Source organism: Larus michahellis, chromosome 22 (genome assembly GCF_964199755.1).
Source record: "Larus michahellis chromosome 22, bLarMic1.1, whole genome shotgun sequence".
NCBI classification, from domain to species: Eukaryota; Metazoa; Chordata; class Aves; order Charadriiformes; family Laridae; genus Larus; species Larus michahellis.
Window position 1 is genome coordinate 5,487,221 of NC_133917.1, and position 16,193 is coordinate 5,503,413.

At 50.5% G+C, this 16,193-nt stretch overlaps 2 protein-coding genes across 2 annotated transcripts; both read right to left on the reverse strand.

Moving 5' to 3' along the window:
* Nucleotides 1-2,980: 2,980 nt before the first annotated feature.
* LOC141733857 (keratin, type II cytoskeletal 6B-like) lies at nt 2,981-6,805 on the reverse strand. Its single transcript, XM_074564822.1, has 9 exons — nt 6,296-6,805; nt 5,194-5,408; nt 4,956-5,016; nt 4,693-4,788; nt 4,388-4,552; nt 4,129-4,254; nt 3,684-3,904; nt 3,360-3,394; nt 2,981-3,252 (listed from the first exon to the last, which is right to left on the reverse strand). Exons 1-9 carry the CDS (start codon nt 6,803-6,805, stop codon nt 2,981-2,983), a joined length of 1,701 nt encoding a protein of 566 aa, XP_074420923.1.
* A 5,046-nt stretch (nt 6,806-11,851) lies between these two features.
* Nucleotides 11,852-15,800, reverse strand: LOC141733856 (keratin, type II cytoskeletal cochleal-like). The gene is made up of 9 exons (XM_074564821.1): nt 15,165-15,800; nt 14,178-14,392; nt 13,940-14,000; nt 13,677-13,772; nt 13,378-13,542; nt 13,119-13,244; nt 12,669-12,889; nt 12,350-12,384; nt 11,852-12,243 (listed from the first exon to the last, which is right to left on the reverse strand). The coding sequence occupies exons 1-9, from the start codon at nt 15,798-15,800 to the stop codon at nt 11,852-11,854; spliced, it is 1,947 nt and encodes a 648-aa protein (XP_074420922.1).
* Nucleotides 15,801-16,193: the final 393 nt, after the last annotated feature.

Sequence of the window (16,193 nt, forward strand, 5' to 3'; positions counted from 1 at the left end):
TTTGCCATCTCGCTTTGAACTCTGGTCTTTGCAAGCCAGAAAACACAGGCAAGTTCTCGGCAGCACCTCAGCAGAGCCCACAGGAGACTCCTGGGGACAGGTTTTGTACCTGCACAGGCAGCACATCTCCTTCTCTGCAGAAAACCAGGACTTTCAAACCAACAAAAAACATATTCATTCTGCATTTTTTATCCTTTATGTCCAAAATGGCAACAACTCTACCAAAAAGTATTGAAGAGTTGTCATTGCTTGATCGCACTCCGGCTGTTTCACAAGTAAATTCACTTATTTTAAGCAAAACAGGCCCCGTTGCTGCAAATGTGGATTTACTTTTCCACTAGAGCTCGCAGCTAGCACAGTGCCCCGTGGAGCAGACGAAGGGGAGTCCAGTCACTGGGCTGTTACCGTCTTTCATTCAAGCGCGAGGTACTTGAGCAATTAGCATTACTCCCTTTTTCACGAACACAGCAGATGGGACAGATGATAAACTCTGGCACCTCCGTGCTGTAGCCTGGCCCCTCTCCAGGAAAAACTCAGGGAACTTCTAAAAAGACTGCGGTTTTCTGCAGGATGAAGCCTGCGTCCTCGGCTTCCTGGGTCTCGACACACTGGAGACCTTCACCCTCTCCAAGGAGTCCCAAGGAAGTCCCCAGAAACGCCTGGGCCTCCGCACGGTATTGATCCGAAGCTGTCCTTGGAGTCTTCACTGGGACGCGGAAGTAGGAGGTGACTTCTTGGCCTCTCCCATCCCAAGCTATAGATTTTAGGATCAGAAATGTCATTGTTTCTTCAAACAAGAGAATAAGGCATATTATAGCCTGGTATAAATGTCAGATTAAGAGGTCAGGTGTGTCATCTGAAAGAATATTTGGGGGAAAATAAGAAAAGTGGCATGAAAGTAGCACTAGTTCAAATAGGAACGATCGTTTCTTCCTCATTTGTTTTGTTCTTTTAGATGGCAAGGACTCTGCAGTACGGACCTTCTCCTTTTCCGTACTTTTATCTGACAAACTCCGAGGCTGCACCAGGATGATGCTCACACTGCAGCACAGTCAGGGTTGATTCACCTCCTGGTCTGGCTCTCGTTCCTCCCAGTGCTGGAGAAGAATCCAGCCAAGCATTAATCAAGTTAATTTGGCTGCAATGGGGTGTTATTTAGAGAGAGCTAATGACTAACCTGGCTGGGCAATCTGGAGTTATAATAGCAGGTTCGAGGCTGTGTCTCATACTTTCACGCTGCTTTTTTTCATGAGTAATTTGGGTCCACATAGCATCTTCAGGCCTTCCCACCGCTCTCCTATGAAGTGCCGGTGCCCATGTAAGAGCCCTGCTCGTCAGATAGATGGTGCTGCTTGTCCTTCTGCAGGCCAGGTGTGGAGGATGACCACTCTTCATGGCTGCATTAACCACCCACTGCAGACCTGTCGTTGGTGTCCTCCCCCATCGAGGCCCCCGGGGCGCCTGCGTGGGAGCTCTGGGCACCATCAGGACCGAGGCACTTCGTGGTGGTTATGGGTTGGCTGCGTGTCCTCTTGGGACGCCAGCTATGCCAAGGACTGGTGCTCGCTGCCACATCCCAATGGCCACGTTCCAACTGCCCCATCCCAATGGCAGTGGTCAAACCACCCAGTCCAACTGCCACATCCCAACTCTCACGTTCAGACCGCCACATCCCAACGGCCCTGTTCAAACCACCCTGTTCTAACGGCTGCATTCAAACTGCCAAGTCCAACTGCCACATCCCAGTGTCCGTGTTCAAACTGCCCGGTCCAAATGCCACAACTGCCCTATTCAGACCACTATCTTCAAACCATCCCATCCAGGCAACCACGTACCAACTGCCACTGTTCATTGCCATATCCCAACCCTAGTGTCCCCACTGGTGGCCCTGCCTGTCTTGCTTCTGAGGTGCCCATCAGCCAAGGGATGGACACTTCATCCCACTACACTTGGGATGAGCATGATCCCCCCACCTCGTGGCCACCAGGGTGACATTGCATGTTCCCTTCCCGTGCCAGACTCCTCACAGCCATGGATCTTCCACCCCGCAGAGCAATGGGGGATCTACTATGGAGGAGCAAGATGTCACCTCCTAAGGGGAGAGAAAAAGGTCCTTCCTCTTCCTCACCTCAACTGGATGCTCAGTGATTTGCACAATAGGACAGAGCACCATAGGCATGACCATTCCTTATGGCCAAAAGCAAAGTGTGTTTTCCCTCCCCTGGGGACCATTAAGTGATAAGACAACACAAAGTATCTTTTCATCTGTCTGCAGTTTATTGGTAATGAAAGAACTTGGAGGAAAGGGAATCTGGTAAAAAGCAACCATGCAGTAGGGTTCACGCAACAGAAGGTTTGCAATAAGGCCATACATACGTCAAGTCTGAAGGAGAAGAGGGAAAAGAATCTATAAAATATTAAAGCTGCCAAATTACTCCACCGAGGGAAGGTGGACATCTCCAGAGACCTGTTTCTCACTCCTAATCTGATTATGAGGCATTATCACGTTTCTTCTGCTTACATGAATTCCCGATACAGCTGAAACAAGCATGTGGGTACCATGCAGGACACGCGGAAGTCGCAAGGGAAATGCGGCCATTGAAAAAGAGGCCTTAAAAAGTGAAAGGAAAGAGCAGTTTTATACACACTCCTCCTCAGCCAGCGCGGCAGCCTGGGGCAGCAGCGAGAAGCGCAGCGAAAAGATGCTCGGATGAGCTCGGCAGTCCCTGGTACCCACAAGGGAGATCGCTCATCCCTGGAGACTGGTGGGATGGAGACACGAGAGAGGAGCCAGGCTCTGCCCACAGGATGGTGTTTCACGGCAGAATCTCCCCTTGGGCAGGGTGATTTGAGGAGGTTTTGGGCTCTGAGGGAAACAGTTCGTTTCTTGGCTGGGTACCGGTTCAGGATGGAAGGGATTGTGCTGCTGGCTGGAGAAAGGAAAAGATGCTTCTTTCCTTGGAAGGACTGAGGTCAGGGCTCAGTATTTTACACCTGAAGATTTGACTGTTGTGGTCGTGACACATCTCCGCACAGAGGAGGACCCGCCCCCTGCCATGAAGTTGCCACCTCCGGAGCTGCACATTCTCCCACTTCCCGAAGAGAAGCCACCGCTGAGAATTCCGCCTCCCATTCCACAGCTGCCTCCAATGATGCTTCCTCCTCCGACCGTACATACTCCTCCTCCCATGCCGCTGCCGGCTCCGAAGCCACCAGCTCTGCCTCCAGCAATGGTGGTTCTGCCTACCACAGCTGCAAGAGAAGGACAGGCTCACCCTACACCAAGTGACAGCCTGGGAATCCTCACGAAACCCAGGGTAACAGCCATTCTGCAGAGAAGATGATGTACAGATACTTACAGACGTTTACGTTGGACGGGTTATCTCCACAGAGCCTGCGTAGGGAAAGGGAAGAAGCCGTAAATCTAACATAATAGAAAGCAATTAAGCTCCGTGCAATTTCCCAAGTACTCTTTATGTTTCCTGTTTCATTTAACATCAATCAAAACCACCGAGAAACATTCCCTGTGGGGAACTTGTTTCTATTTTGGGCTTAAAATCTTGATGAAAAAATGAAAGTAAATCAGATTCAACCATTAAATGGGTTGGGAGAGATGATTAAACCTCAGTCTGTCCCAAGGAGAGACAGTACCTTGGTCAGGCCGAGCTGGCAGCAGATCTCACCTGTTCTCCTCTCCCTCCAGCAGCTTCCTGTACATGGCAATCTCAACGTCCAGGGCAATCTTGATGTTCAGCAGCTCCTGGTACTCCTTCAGCAAGCGAGCCAGCTCCTCCTTGTCTTTGCTCAGGGCACATTCCAGCTCTTCCAGTTTCCTCCTGGCATCCTTGAGGGCCATCTCACCCCGTTCCTCAGCCTCAGCAATCGCTGACTGCAGCTGATGGTTCTGAGAAAAAGAAAAGGATTTCCTCAGTTCCCTACTGCAAACCCTCCACCAGAGCAGCCCTCAGGGCACAAACTGGATGGGAAATAGGCAGGAACCATCAATCTTCTCCAAAGGAACTGAATTCCAATGACTACGGTCCCCTCACACTGTCCTTAACACGTCACCCAGCTCAGTCATGACCCAGCCCAATGCCATCACGCAATGAGATGCTGAGGAATCCCTACCTGCTTCTTGATGTTCTCAATCTCAGCCCGCAGCCTCTGGACGTTCCGGGTCAACTCTTGGATCTCGATCTTGGTGTTGCGCAGGCTGTCCCCATGCCTTCCCGCAGTGCTCTGCAGCTCTTCATACTGACGGCATGGAGACAAAGCAACCCATCAGTGAAGCCACCTACCAGGAACTCAAGCAGTTCCCCTGCTCTGTGGCAAGGGAGCAGCGATCAGAAGAGACAGTCCCAGGTGCCTTGACAGCTTCCCAACTCACCCGGCTCTGGTACCACGCCTCAGCTTCAGCTCTGCTGTTCTGCGCGATCTGCTCGTACTGGCGCCTGACCTCCTCGATGATGCTGTCCAGATCCAGGTGCCGGTTGTTGTCCATAGACACCACCACAGACAGGTCCCGGCTGATCGTCTGCATCTGAGACAGTTCCTGCAACCAAGACAGGCAGCCCAAGTGGCTTTCAAACCTAAATCCACATGCGCACCCAGGGCAACCTCACTGCCTTTGGCCACCACACGCCTCATTGCAACTGCAGCCAACTCCACCCCAGGGGGAGGGAGGGCTCTTACCTCCTCATAGATGCACCTCAGGAAGTTGATTTCATCAGTCAGAGCTCCCACCTTGGCTTCCAACTCTACTTTCGTCATGTAGGCACAGTCCACATCCTAAAGGAAAGATCGCACAGGCAGACAATGGCTTCCTCCCATCCCACAAGAGCTGTTGGCAGGCAATGCCTCCTGTTGGAAGCTGCCCGTCTTGGTGCTGCCTCCATCCAATGTCTTTGCCGCCTGTCCCCCCACACCCACTCGCTCCTGGTGCCTCTGGGACTCACCTTCTTGAGCACCACAAACTCGTTCTCAGCAGCGGTGCGCCTGTTGATTTCTTCTTCGTACCTGTTGAAGGGGACAAGACAAGGTGAGTCTCTTGGACTGCTCATCAGTCATCCCTGGCAACCTCAGTCCCATTTCTACACAGCTCCAGAGCCCAGGAAAGACAGGTGGAAATCTCCCAGCTGGCTTAGCTCTCCTGTCTGACTGCTCCTTTCTCCCTCACCCTGGCACTGCACTTACTTGGTTTTGTACTCCTCCACGTATTGACGCATGTTCTGCAGTTCCGACTCCAGCTGTCCCCTCTGTCCCAGGAGAGACTCCAGCCTCCTCCTCAGGTTCTGGATGTAATTTTCAAAGATGACATCGAGGTTCTTCCTTGGCCCTGAAGGCCCTTGCTGTTGGAGGAGCTCCCACTTGGTGGAGAGGACCTTATTCTGTTGCTCCAGGAAGCGGACCTGAAAACCCACAGAAGGGTGTGTGAGAGATTCACCCGGGGAGACATCACACCACTCAGACGTCTTGCTTATTAGTTCAGAGGCCAAGAGAGTCATTTCCCAAGCCCTGAACAGGACCGTGGCTGGTTGAGAGCCAGTTTTCTAAAAGGAAGATTCCTCCCTTCTTTCTCCTCTTTCTTATGTTTTCCTTTAATTTCTCCTCTTTTCCCCTCCTACATTTCTGCTCTTTTTATTATCTATTTGAATGATGACATTCCAGATTTACATGTTATTGTCCTTTCCAATTGCAAATTTCGACCCACACTAATATGCAGAAGCATCAGAACATTTTTTTCCTTCCACTGAATGAAATCCCATATGTCTTAATATCAGAGGACATTCCTCTTACCATATACAAAAAGTATTCAATGTGTATGTCTTATATTAAAAAGAACTATGAAGAACATTTATAACCAGTGTTCTGCCCGTGCAGACAGTCTAAAGAATACTCGTCTACACTTGAATTGAAATAAGGAACAGTCAGGAATTAACCTAAAGCTCATTCCTACCTTCTAAGTTCCTTTAGCGGAAACTGTCCTTGAATAAGGACAGACTTAAAGAACCGCTCAGGATAAATGCATGTAGCATGATCCGTTTAGCCTGACTGCACAGAGAACACTAGAGAGAAAAGCTAAGGAAGAATTCGGATCAACCAAACCTAGAGAAAGTCTTTTGGTTTGTCTGTGGATGTAAAATTTTTACATCTCCTTAGGAAGACTCAGTGAAAACACTACCAGCCTTCCAAACCTGCCAACACTGAGCTGAGAAGGACAATATTTCCCCCTGCACAGCACAGGAAAGTTCCTCCAAGTGCCCATTCCCAAGCAAACACAGTTCCAGCCTCTCACCTTGTCAATGAAAGAGGCAAACTGATTGTTAAGAGTCTTGATCTGCTCCTTCTCCTGGCACTTCACTTGTTGGATCTGAGGATCGATATCAACATGCACCGGCCGCAGGAGGGTTGGGTCAACCTGCACCGGCTGGATGCCTCCAGGGAACCCAGGACCACCTCTCACAGGACCACCAAAGCTGCCTATTCCTCCACCAATGACACCTCCTCCAATGCTGCCAAATCCTCCTCCAAAGCCTCCACCAAAGCCACCAATTCTACATCCGTATCCACCGCCATAAGAGCCACCCATGGAAATTCTTCCGCCGCCACCCAGGTTATGGAGGCTCCTGCTGCTAAAACCTCCACAACGTCCACTGCCTCCGATTCCCCTGGATGTGGAGAACGAGCTATAGCTGATCCTGCTTCTGCCCCCGCTTCCTCCAAAGCCACCACCGATGGCAGAGCAAGAGCTGTATCCCCTTTTGCTTCCGCCTCCAAAGCTTCTGCAGATTGACTGGCGAGACATGGCTGTTTCTTCCACGCAGAGTTGAGGAGAGCAGAAAGACCAACAGATCTGTGCTGCTGGGGGACGAATGCCGAGAGAAGTGTGCGCAGTCTTCTCTGGCTCCACAGCTTCAGGCATTCCCTTTTATCTGTTTTTGGAGGTGGGCTGGGTCTACAAGGGCGTGAAGAGGAAACAAATTTACTGTCTTCATCAGCTTGGTGCGGTTAACAGATTTTTGCCAAATTGTTGACTCCACCCAGAAATACGCTTTGCAATGCAGAAGAGAATAAAAGAGCAAGAGCATTGAAACAGGTCTCAATGAGTAAGTGGACTCTCATATCTTTGCGGCATCTGAAAAGATATGTTTTACAATGATGTAGTCATGTTCTTCCCTCCTCCCACCTTTCTATCCGCTCTTAATGATTTCGCAGTTTGTCTGGATCTGGATCTTCTGCACTGACGCTCAATGTCAGGCAAGCATTTTGGTGAAAACCACCTAGAATGAGACTTTCACAATGTCCCCAAGCACGCCCCAAATCTCCTTCTCAAGTGGAAAATTGCTGATGGTTTTCCAAGCAGCAGTTTCCCAGTGTGGAGCAAGAAAACCACAAATTAACATTTAACAACGGTCAGCATTTCTTTTTTATCCAGAAAGGAGGTGCTTCGTTCCTCTCCTAAGAGCACCAGTTGGGATGGGAGTGCCTTCTTCCAGAGCACATTCCTGCAAAATGCATCTCCTGGAGTCCGAGATGACCAGGGACGAGACTCTGAGCACCAGAGTGGAATGAGCAAGAGAACAAGGATGTCCGAGCTGCTTCCTTGTGCTTTTCAGATGGCCACAGGGATTGCCGAACCTGCCGAGGAACGGAAGGACGCTTCGGGCACTAGATATGGTAATGATGACTGAAGACAAAGAGCAGAGAAATGCAGGCAGGGATAACCATGACTTGTTAAAATAATCTTTTTTTAACCTAAGTTGGTGGACAAAAGCTCAGGCTGAATTCATCACCCTTGATCATTTTGAAAAAGGGGGTAACTAAAAGGTAGAAGAAGCTCTGATGCTTTCTTAAATAATAAGAGTTGCAGTATTGCTGTATATGAAGTGTGCAGGGAGAGATCTGGCATCTTTGACGACTGTAAATTTGGGCTGGGGGGAAAAAGGGGTGCTGAACAAATTCACTTTAGAAAAAAGTATTTTCAAGACACCAGCTGCTGCTTCAAACGAGAAAAAAATAATTAATTTCATGCACAGGCTATGACATCTTGCACATGTCTTCTGGATATTATTAATCAAATATATGTTTTAGTTACATGTATGAACTTTGAGAAAAAAACAATATTTTTCCTATTGCTTAGCTCCTGAAAACCATCAATAAATGTTAAAGGAAGTCTATATTACAGCCTTCACAGCATTTCAGCAGCCCAATATCATACTATATTTAAGCTTTAAAGTGGAATACAAGTGAGTGAATTTTTAGAATCTCCTATAAGACTTGTGCAACTAAATGTTGGTTGAAAGTATCGCTGGGTATCAGCCTGCAGCCACAGAGCCTTGGAAAGCCTTTCAAAAGCCTTTGAAAAACCAGCCCAGAGAATCACTTTCAAAAGCCACCGGAGGAACCAGAAACAAAAATGCCATTGACTGTCACTGGGACGGAGGCTGCTTGACACCACAGAACGGGGTGTGGGGAAGTGGAGAACGTTACCCTTGAGGGACTCAAGTAACAGTTGGCCAAGGGTTATCCTACCCTTGAGGGACCCAAGTCATCACTGGCCAAGGGCTGTCCTACCCATGAGGGACCCAAGTCACCATTGGCCAAGGGTTTTCCTACCCATGAGGGACCCAAGTCATCATTTGCCAAGGGCTGTCCTACCGATGAGGGACTCAAGTCATCACTGGCCAAGACTTATCCAGATGTGTGTTGCCTGCCCACTGCAACAAGTTGCAGCTGGAGAATGGGCAGCCATCCCTACAGCAGGCAGGGGACACCTTCCCTTTCCAAAGCAGTTAAATGAAGAAGGTCTTAGTTCTCGGTTGTTATCTCCAGGATGGAGAGTTAAGTGCTCCAGGTCTTTCCACAGACCAGTGCAGCCGCTCATGATGAGCAGTCCCAGGGAGGTGTAGGGTAGCTCGGTTTTTACTAGAGAAAACAGGTCATCTCTCCTCGTGGCCGCCCTCCAGATTGCCAAATGCACGGTAGCTGCCTTTCCCAGTAGGCAGCAGGACTTGGTTGTAACATCCCACATGGCAGCTCCGCAATGAGGGGGAAGATCTGTTAAGTCAGCCAAATGCCTGGATGCTGACCACATTCAGCACATGCAGATAAGACGCCCAGATTGAGTCACTCTGACGTCTTCAGACGAGATGTGAAGATTATACCAAACCTGGAGTCACTTCAGCCTCCTCCAGGTAAAACTTGATAGACAGCCTGGGTTCCAGCCGCTCCTTCACATCTCTTACACAAGGAGCTGTGCGCAGCAAAATCATCAAGACCAGGCAAAATGTAAACTCTGCAGAAAGCGTAGATGGAGACCAGGCCAGGCTGCAGCTTCAGATCTCACACAGCAGAGAGGTTCTGGCAGCATAGAGGACGATGTCGTAATGACTCCTCACAACGATGCCTATAATGCCGTATTTCAGATTTTAAAGCTGTGAAGAAACATAGTCTTAAATTTAAGAACAAAAAGAGCTGACTCTTGCCCTAGGCCAAACCCCAAAGTGCTCTTGGCACAGCCCCAGCTTCTCAGAGGCATTGCCTTCTCATCGTCTTCTGTTTGGGCCAAACCCAGCCACGTTCCCCAGCTGCAACCATTCCCCACTGCCTCGCCTGGGCCTCTTCCCAGGTCTGCAGCTTCCTGACCTGCTACGGGGACATTGGTCGCTCACCGCAGGTTGTTGTGGGACTCCTGAACCACCACTGAAAGTGGTTTCTGTCTCTTTGATCTCTTCTTGTGGTGGAGGAACTGAAGCACAGATCAAACACACCAACATTCTTCTCCCATACCCCCTCCTCCAGCAAGACCAAATCCCTCCCACTTGCTCTCCTCTGTGCAAAGAGGAGACACTGGGGGGTCTTGTCCGACTTTTCAAGGGAGCTGTTGGTGACCTGAGCCCACGGGTTTGGGATGAATCGTGCCTTCCCAGCCCTTGGTGTTCCTACTGCTGGCCAATGAAGGGGAGGATGAGTTAGTGGTCCCCAAGCACTCCTGGTGCCCGTTGGGTGCCGAGCCGTGCAGCCTACCTGGCCACAGCCTACTGGTACACCAGAGGAGAGGTGCTTGGCCAACGTCCATGTCCCTGCTTACAGGCAGCTGTAAACCTGCCCTCCCACCACTGCCCACAAGACTCCTACCATTGCCACCTTCCCCTACCACAAGGCAAAGTCCACTCCAAGGCAGGAAACTGAGATGAACTGACAACAGACTGATCTGATGTCTGCTCCCACCCTGCTGCTGCCGATTTCCATCACCAATCAACGTGTTTGGGTCTCTACTGGTTTCGCCACTCTGCTCTGGCAGCGTTCCTGCACAAATCCCATGAGTTTCTGTTTGTGGTTTCAACATACCCCGTACAGAGCTGCTTCTTGCTTGAAAAATCTGAAATCCAAGAGAGAGATTGATAAAACCCCTTTCCCAGAGCAGCAGAAATTTGTATGTTACCAGACCATTCTGGTAAGATGTGACACGGGCAACAGGGCACTGAACATCTGACTTTGCATGGAAGCTGTGCCCTAATTATTGGGGCAGGAGAGCCTGTAGGCTCTGCATTGATTCAGAAGGTGCTGGACCCCTGTGCTGGAGGTTTCCAGACACAGCAAACGAAGACATCTGTGGAAACCACCACACGTGATCCGAGGAGGGAGCTATATCAGAACCTGCCCAAAAATTTAACAGCCTCCTGAACTCCTCCAGTTTGGATTCCATGTGCACCTGACTGATCATATTTGCTGTGCATTGTGAGAACTGAGCATGCAGAGCCCCACCACTCTTGCTATTGGCTTGTGTTTTCAGGCACTGCAATGACTGATAAGAGTCAAGGGGCACCACACATGGCTGGACACTTGCCTGGCTCCCATTCAGGTCCCTCAAAGCACAGTCACGACATGCTGAATGAACGAAGAACCCACACCTCCCCATCAAGCTGCTTCCCCGGCAGCTGAAACCACCTGGCCCCGAAGTGGCTTCCAAAGGACACAAAGACATCATGAATGTTCTCTGCAATTTATTGAGAATGGCAACATCCCAAGGAAGGAGGGCATACACGCACAGAAGAGGAAGGGAGGTGGGGACAGTACATCTTGTTCCATGTCACGGGGGCCCTGTCACTGATGAGCAAGTTTTGTTCTCCTTAGGAAAAGTCCACGTGTGCCTGAGGTGTTACCAGGGGTGATGGAGGGCAAGGACAAGGGGAACTGGAAGCCGCTGCTCCAGAGGGAGCGCCTGCTTCCAGCACACCTGGGGCTACCAGGCGAGCAAAGCTGCCCGGGTGCTCCACCCTGGGGCAATTAATCGCTCTGGCCACCGGCCGAGAAAATGGAAAATGCTCCCTCCCTGGCTCTGCCAAGGGAGGAGTCCCGCTTGCCCCACACCTACCCTGGCCCGAAGGCCAGTGAATGGAAGCAGCAGATGTACTGCACGCAGAAGCACCCCAGGGATATGGCCATTGAGGAGGGGACATGAGAACAGCGGAGGAAAGAGGAGTTTTATACACATTTGCCACGAGGCAGCCAGAAATGTACAACACAGCAAGAGAGGCAGAGCGTTTCCCTCCTGTAAATCAGCTCTCCGCGCTGGGTATCCACGGGTGAGGCTTTTCTTTGCTCAGACAATTCTTTCATCACTGGGCTTGGGGCTAACGAGCAGCTCACCAGGGCTGGTAACGGGACATGGCGTTGCCACGAGTCTCCTTGGATGGGACCAAGCCAGGTCGTCGAGCTGGTACGTGGTGGGCCATGAGGGACACAGTTCAATTCATTGCAGGATGTCGGAGCTGGATTTCAGGAGGCTGGGCTGCTGCTGGGAGAAGATAGGAGATGCTTCTTTCCGTTTTCAGTCAGGCTTTGGGGCTCAGAACCTCACTCCTGAAGACTTGACAGAGGTGGTCGTGACACATCTCCGTACGGAGGACGATCCGCCACCGGAGCTGAAGTTGCCACCTCCAGAGCCGCACACCCTTCCACTTCCCGAAGAGAAGCCGCCGCCGTACATTCCTCCTCCCATGCCACAGCTGCCGCCCATGCTTCCACCTCCGAAGCCACCTCCTACTCCACATACGCCTCCTCCCATTCCTCCTCCCATGCCGCTGCCGCCTCCCATTCCTCCTCCCATGCCGCTGCCGCCTCCGAAGCCTCCTCCCATGCCGCTGCCGCCTCCGAAGCCTCCTCCCATGCCGCTGCCACCTCCAAAGCCTCCTCCCATGCCTCCTCTGCCTCCAGAGATGGCGGTCCTGCCTACCACAGCTGGAAGAGAAGCACAGGTTACATACAGGTTGCCCACCGCCTGGTGGTATCTCCAAAAAGACACGGTCTTCGACTGCTTCTCAAGGAAACAAATGCAGATACTTACAGACATTGACGTTGGACATGCCATCGTTGCACAGCCTGTGAGGGAAAAGGGCACCAGTTAATCCAATGGGAAGTGCATGTTTCTTCAGCTGAGAATTTCCCTTTTTTTACAAGGTACCTATTCCCTATTCTTGCCAAATTTCCCAATTATTCTTTAACACAAATGAGCAACCTTGAATTTAACATTCTTAAAAGAGATATGGGAAGCACATTTAAGGCTAATCATTATCTTAATCTTTAGAGTGCATGCAAAGATTTTACCCTTACGTAGTATAATCAGTCAAGAGATTTGTCAAAGAGATACAAAGAAAGAGAGGTACCTGTTCTCCTCTCCCTCCAGCAGCTTCCTGTACATGGCAATCTCAACGTCCAGGGCAATCTTGATGTTCAGCAGCTCCTGGTACTCCTTCAGCAAGCGAGCCAGCTCCTCCTTGTCTTTGCTCAGGGCACATTCCAGCTCTTCCAGTTTCACCCTGGCATCCTTGAGGGCCATCTCACCCCGTTCCTCAGCCTCAGCAATCGCTGACTGCAGCTGCTGGTTCTGAGGAAGAAAAAAGAAAAGGATTTCCTCAGTTCCCTACTGCAAACCCTCCACCAGAGCAGCCCTCAGGGCACAAACTGGATGGGAAATAGGCAGGAACCATCAATCTTCTCCAAAGGACCTGAATTCCAATGACTACGGTCCCCTCACACTGTCCTTAACACGTCACCCAGCTCAGTCATGACCCAGCCCAATGCCATCACGCAATGAGATGCTGAGGAATCCCTACCTGCTTCTTGATGTTCTCAATCTCAGCCCGCAGCCTCTGGACGTTCCGGGTCAACTCTTGGATCTCGATCTTGGTGTTGCGCAGGCTGTCCCCATGCCTTCCCGCAGTGCTCTGCAGCTCTTCATACTGACGGCATGGAGACAAAGCAACCCATCAGTGAAGCCACCTACCAGGAACTCAAGCAGTTCCCCTGCTCTGTGGCAAGGGAGCAGCGATCAGAAGAGACAGTCCCAGGTGCCTTGACAGCTTCCCAACTCACCCGGCTCTGGTACCACGCCTCAGCTTCAGCTCTGCTGCTCTGCGCGATCTGCTCGTACTGGCGCCTGACCTCCTCGATGATGCTGTCCAGATCCAGGTGCCGGTTGTTGTCCATAGACACCACCACAGACAGGTCCCGGCTGATCGTCTGCATCTGAGACAGTTCCTGCAACCAAGACAGGCAGCCCAAGTGGCTTTCAAACCTAAATCCACATGCGCACCCAGGGCAACCTCACTGCCTTTGGCCACCACACGCCTCATTGCAACTGCAGCCAGCAAAAGGCAAAAGAGAGCTCTTACCTCCTCATAGACGTATCTCAGGAAGTTGATTTCATCGGTCAGAGCTCCCACCTTGGCTTCCAACTCTACTTTCGTCATGTAGGCACAGTCCACATCCTAAAGGAAAGATCGCACAGGCAGACAATGGCTTCCTCCCATCCCACAAGAGCTGTTGGCAGGCAATGCCTCCTGTTGGAAGCTGCCCGTCTTGGTGCTGCCTCCATCCAATGTCTTTGCCGCCTGTCCCCCCACACCCACTCGCTCCTGGTGCCTCTGGGACTCACCTTCTTGAGCACCACAAACTCGTTCTCAGCAGCGGTGCGCCTGTTGATTTCTTCTTCGTACCTGTTGAAGGGGACAAGACAAGGTGAGTCTCTTGGACTGCTCATCAGTCATCCCTGGCAACCTCAGTCCCATTTCTACACAGCTCCAGAGCCCAGGAAAGACAGGTGGAAATCTCCCAGCTGGCTTAGCTCTCCTGTCTGACTGCTCCTTTCTCCCTCACCCTGGCACTGCACTTACTTGGTTTTGTACTCCTCCACGTATTGACGCATGTTCTGCAGTTCCGACTCCAGCTGTCCCCTCTGGGCCAAGATGGAGTCCAGCTGCCTCTTCAGGTTCTGGATGTAATTTTCAAAGATCACGTCGAGGTTCTTCCTTGGCCCTGAAGGCCCTTGCTGTTGGAGGAGCTCCCACTTGGTGGAGAGGACCTTGTTTTCTTGCTCCAGGAAGCGGACCTGAAAACCCACAGAAGGGTGTGTGAGAGATTCACCCGGGGAGACATCACATTACTCAAACCTCCTGCTTATTTTGGAGGCCAAGGGAATCATCTCCCAAATCCCCAACTATGGCTCATTCAAACATCCAAGCTCCTAAAGTGCATGACAAGCATTATGAAATTTTCAGTCATTCTGAACTTCTCACTTCTGGGCAAAAAGATGTTGTCAGTAGACAAGAGCATCCCTATTTTCCATAGCTTCATGTTTGGACATTGCTGTCATCTCAGCACTAGTGAAGTCAAGAAAACAATGATTTTTTTCATCTAACCGCATATAAATTCTATTACGAGGGATTCTGTATTTCTTTGGTTTCTGTTTGAAATTAAAATAATCCAAAAGTGTTGGAAAGGAATTTAACACTCTTAAGTTTATAGAATCAGTTCCCTGGAAAGAAAGTTTCATCAAAAAGAAAAGCACGGTAATGAGAACTCTTAGGACAACCAAATATATGATGATGACTTTACCATGAATCATTAGAAATTAGACTGAAGAGATGACTAGGCAAGAGAATCTACAGAATGTTCTGCAGACGTTCTCTTTAATCTTCCATTGGCATGAAAATATTGTCTATTGTTCGGTATTACTTAATGAGACCTTAATAACAACTTGCTACCAAGGCATCAGCCATGCGAACTTTAACAAGTACTTGTTGGTAAGAAAAAAAATCCCTTTCCACACGAAAGTCATTTAAAATGCCCACCTCCAAATGAGCACGGTCCTAAATTCTCACCTTGTCAATGAAGGAGGCAAACTGATTGTTAAGAGTCTTGATCTGCTCCTTCTCCTGGTTTTTCACTTGCTGGATTTGGGGGTCAATCTCAACATGGACCGGCCGCAGGAGAGATGGGTCAACTTGCACTGGGTGGATGCCTCCAGGGAAGCCAGGGCCACCAAAGCCACCCATTCCTCCACCACCCATTCCTCCACCAAAGCCACCCATTCCACCACCACCCATTCCACCACCACCCATTCCTCCACCAAAGCCACCCATTCCACCACCACCCATTCCACCACCACCCATTCCTCCACCAAAGCCACCCATTCCTCCACAACTCATTCCTCCACCAAACCCACCCATTCCTCCTCCGTAGCCTCCACCGAAGCCACCCATTCTGCCTCCGTATCCTCCACCACCGTAGCATCCACCCACAGCGATTCTTCTGCTGCCACCCATGTTATGGAGGCTTCTGCTGCTATACCCTCCACAATGTCCACCTCCTCCACCTCCCCTGGATGAGGAGTAGGAACTGTAACTGATCCTGCTTCTGCCGCCACCTCCTCCAAAGCCACCACCGATGGCAGAGCAAGAGCTGTAGCCCTTTCTACTCCCGCCTCCAAAGCTTCTGCAGACAGACTGCCGAGACATGGCTGTTTCTTCTGAGCAGAGTCAAAATCAAGAAGAGCGGAAAGACCAACGGAGCTGTGCTGCTGTGGGATGAATGCAGAGAGAAGTCTGCGGTCTTCTCTGGCCCCACAGCTCCAGGTACTCCCTTTTATCCGCTGCTGGAGGTGGGCTGGGACGGCATGGGTGTGAAGGTGGAAGCCAATTTATTATTTTCATCAGCATGGTGCTGTTGACAGATTCCCAGTTGAGCTTTGCCATATTTGGGCCTGCCTAGAAACACACCCTGCAATCTAGAAGTGAGTAAAAGAACAAGAACATTGAAACAGGTCTCAGTGACTAAGTGGACTCTCTTATCTTTATGACATCTTGGAAATCAACTTTTATGATAATGCACTTTTCTGCAGCCCCTCATTG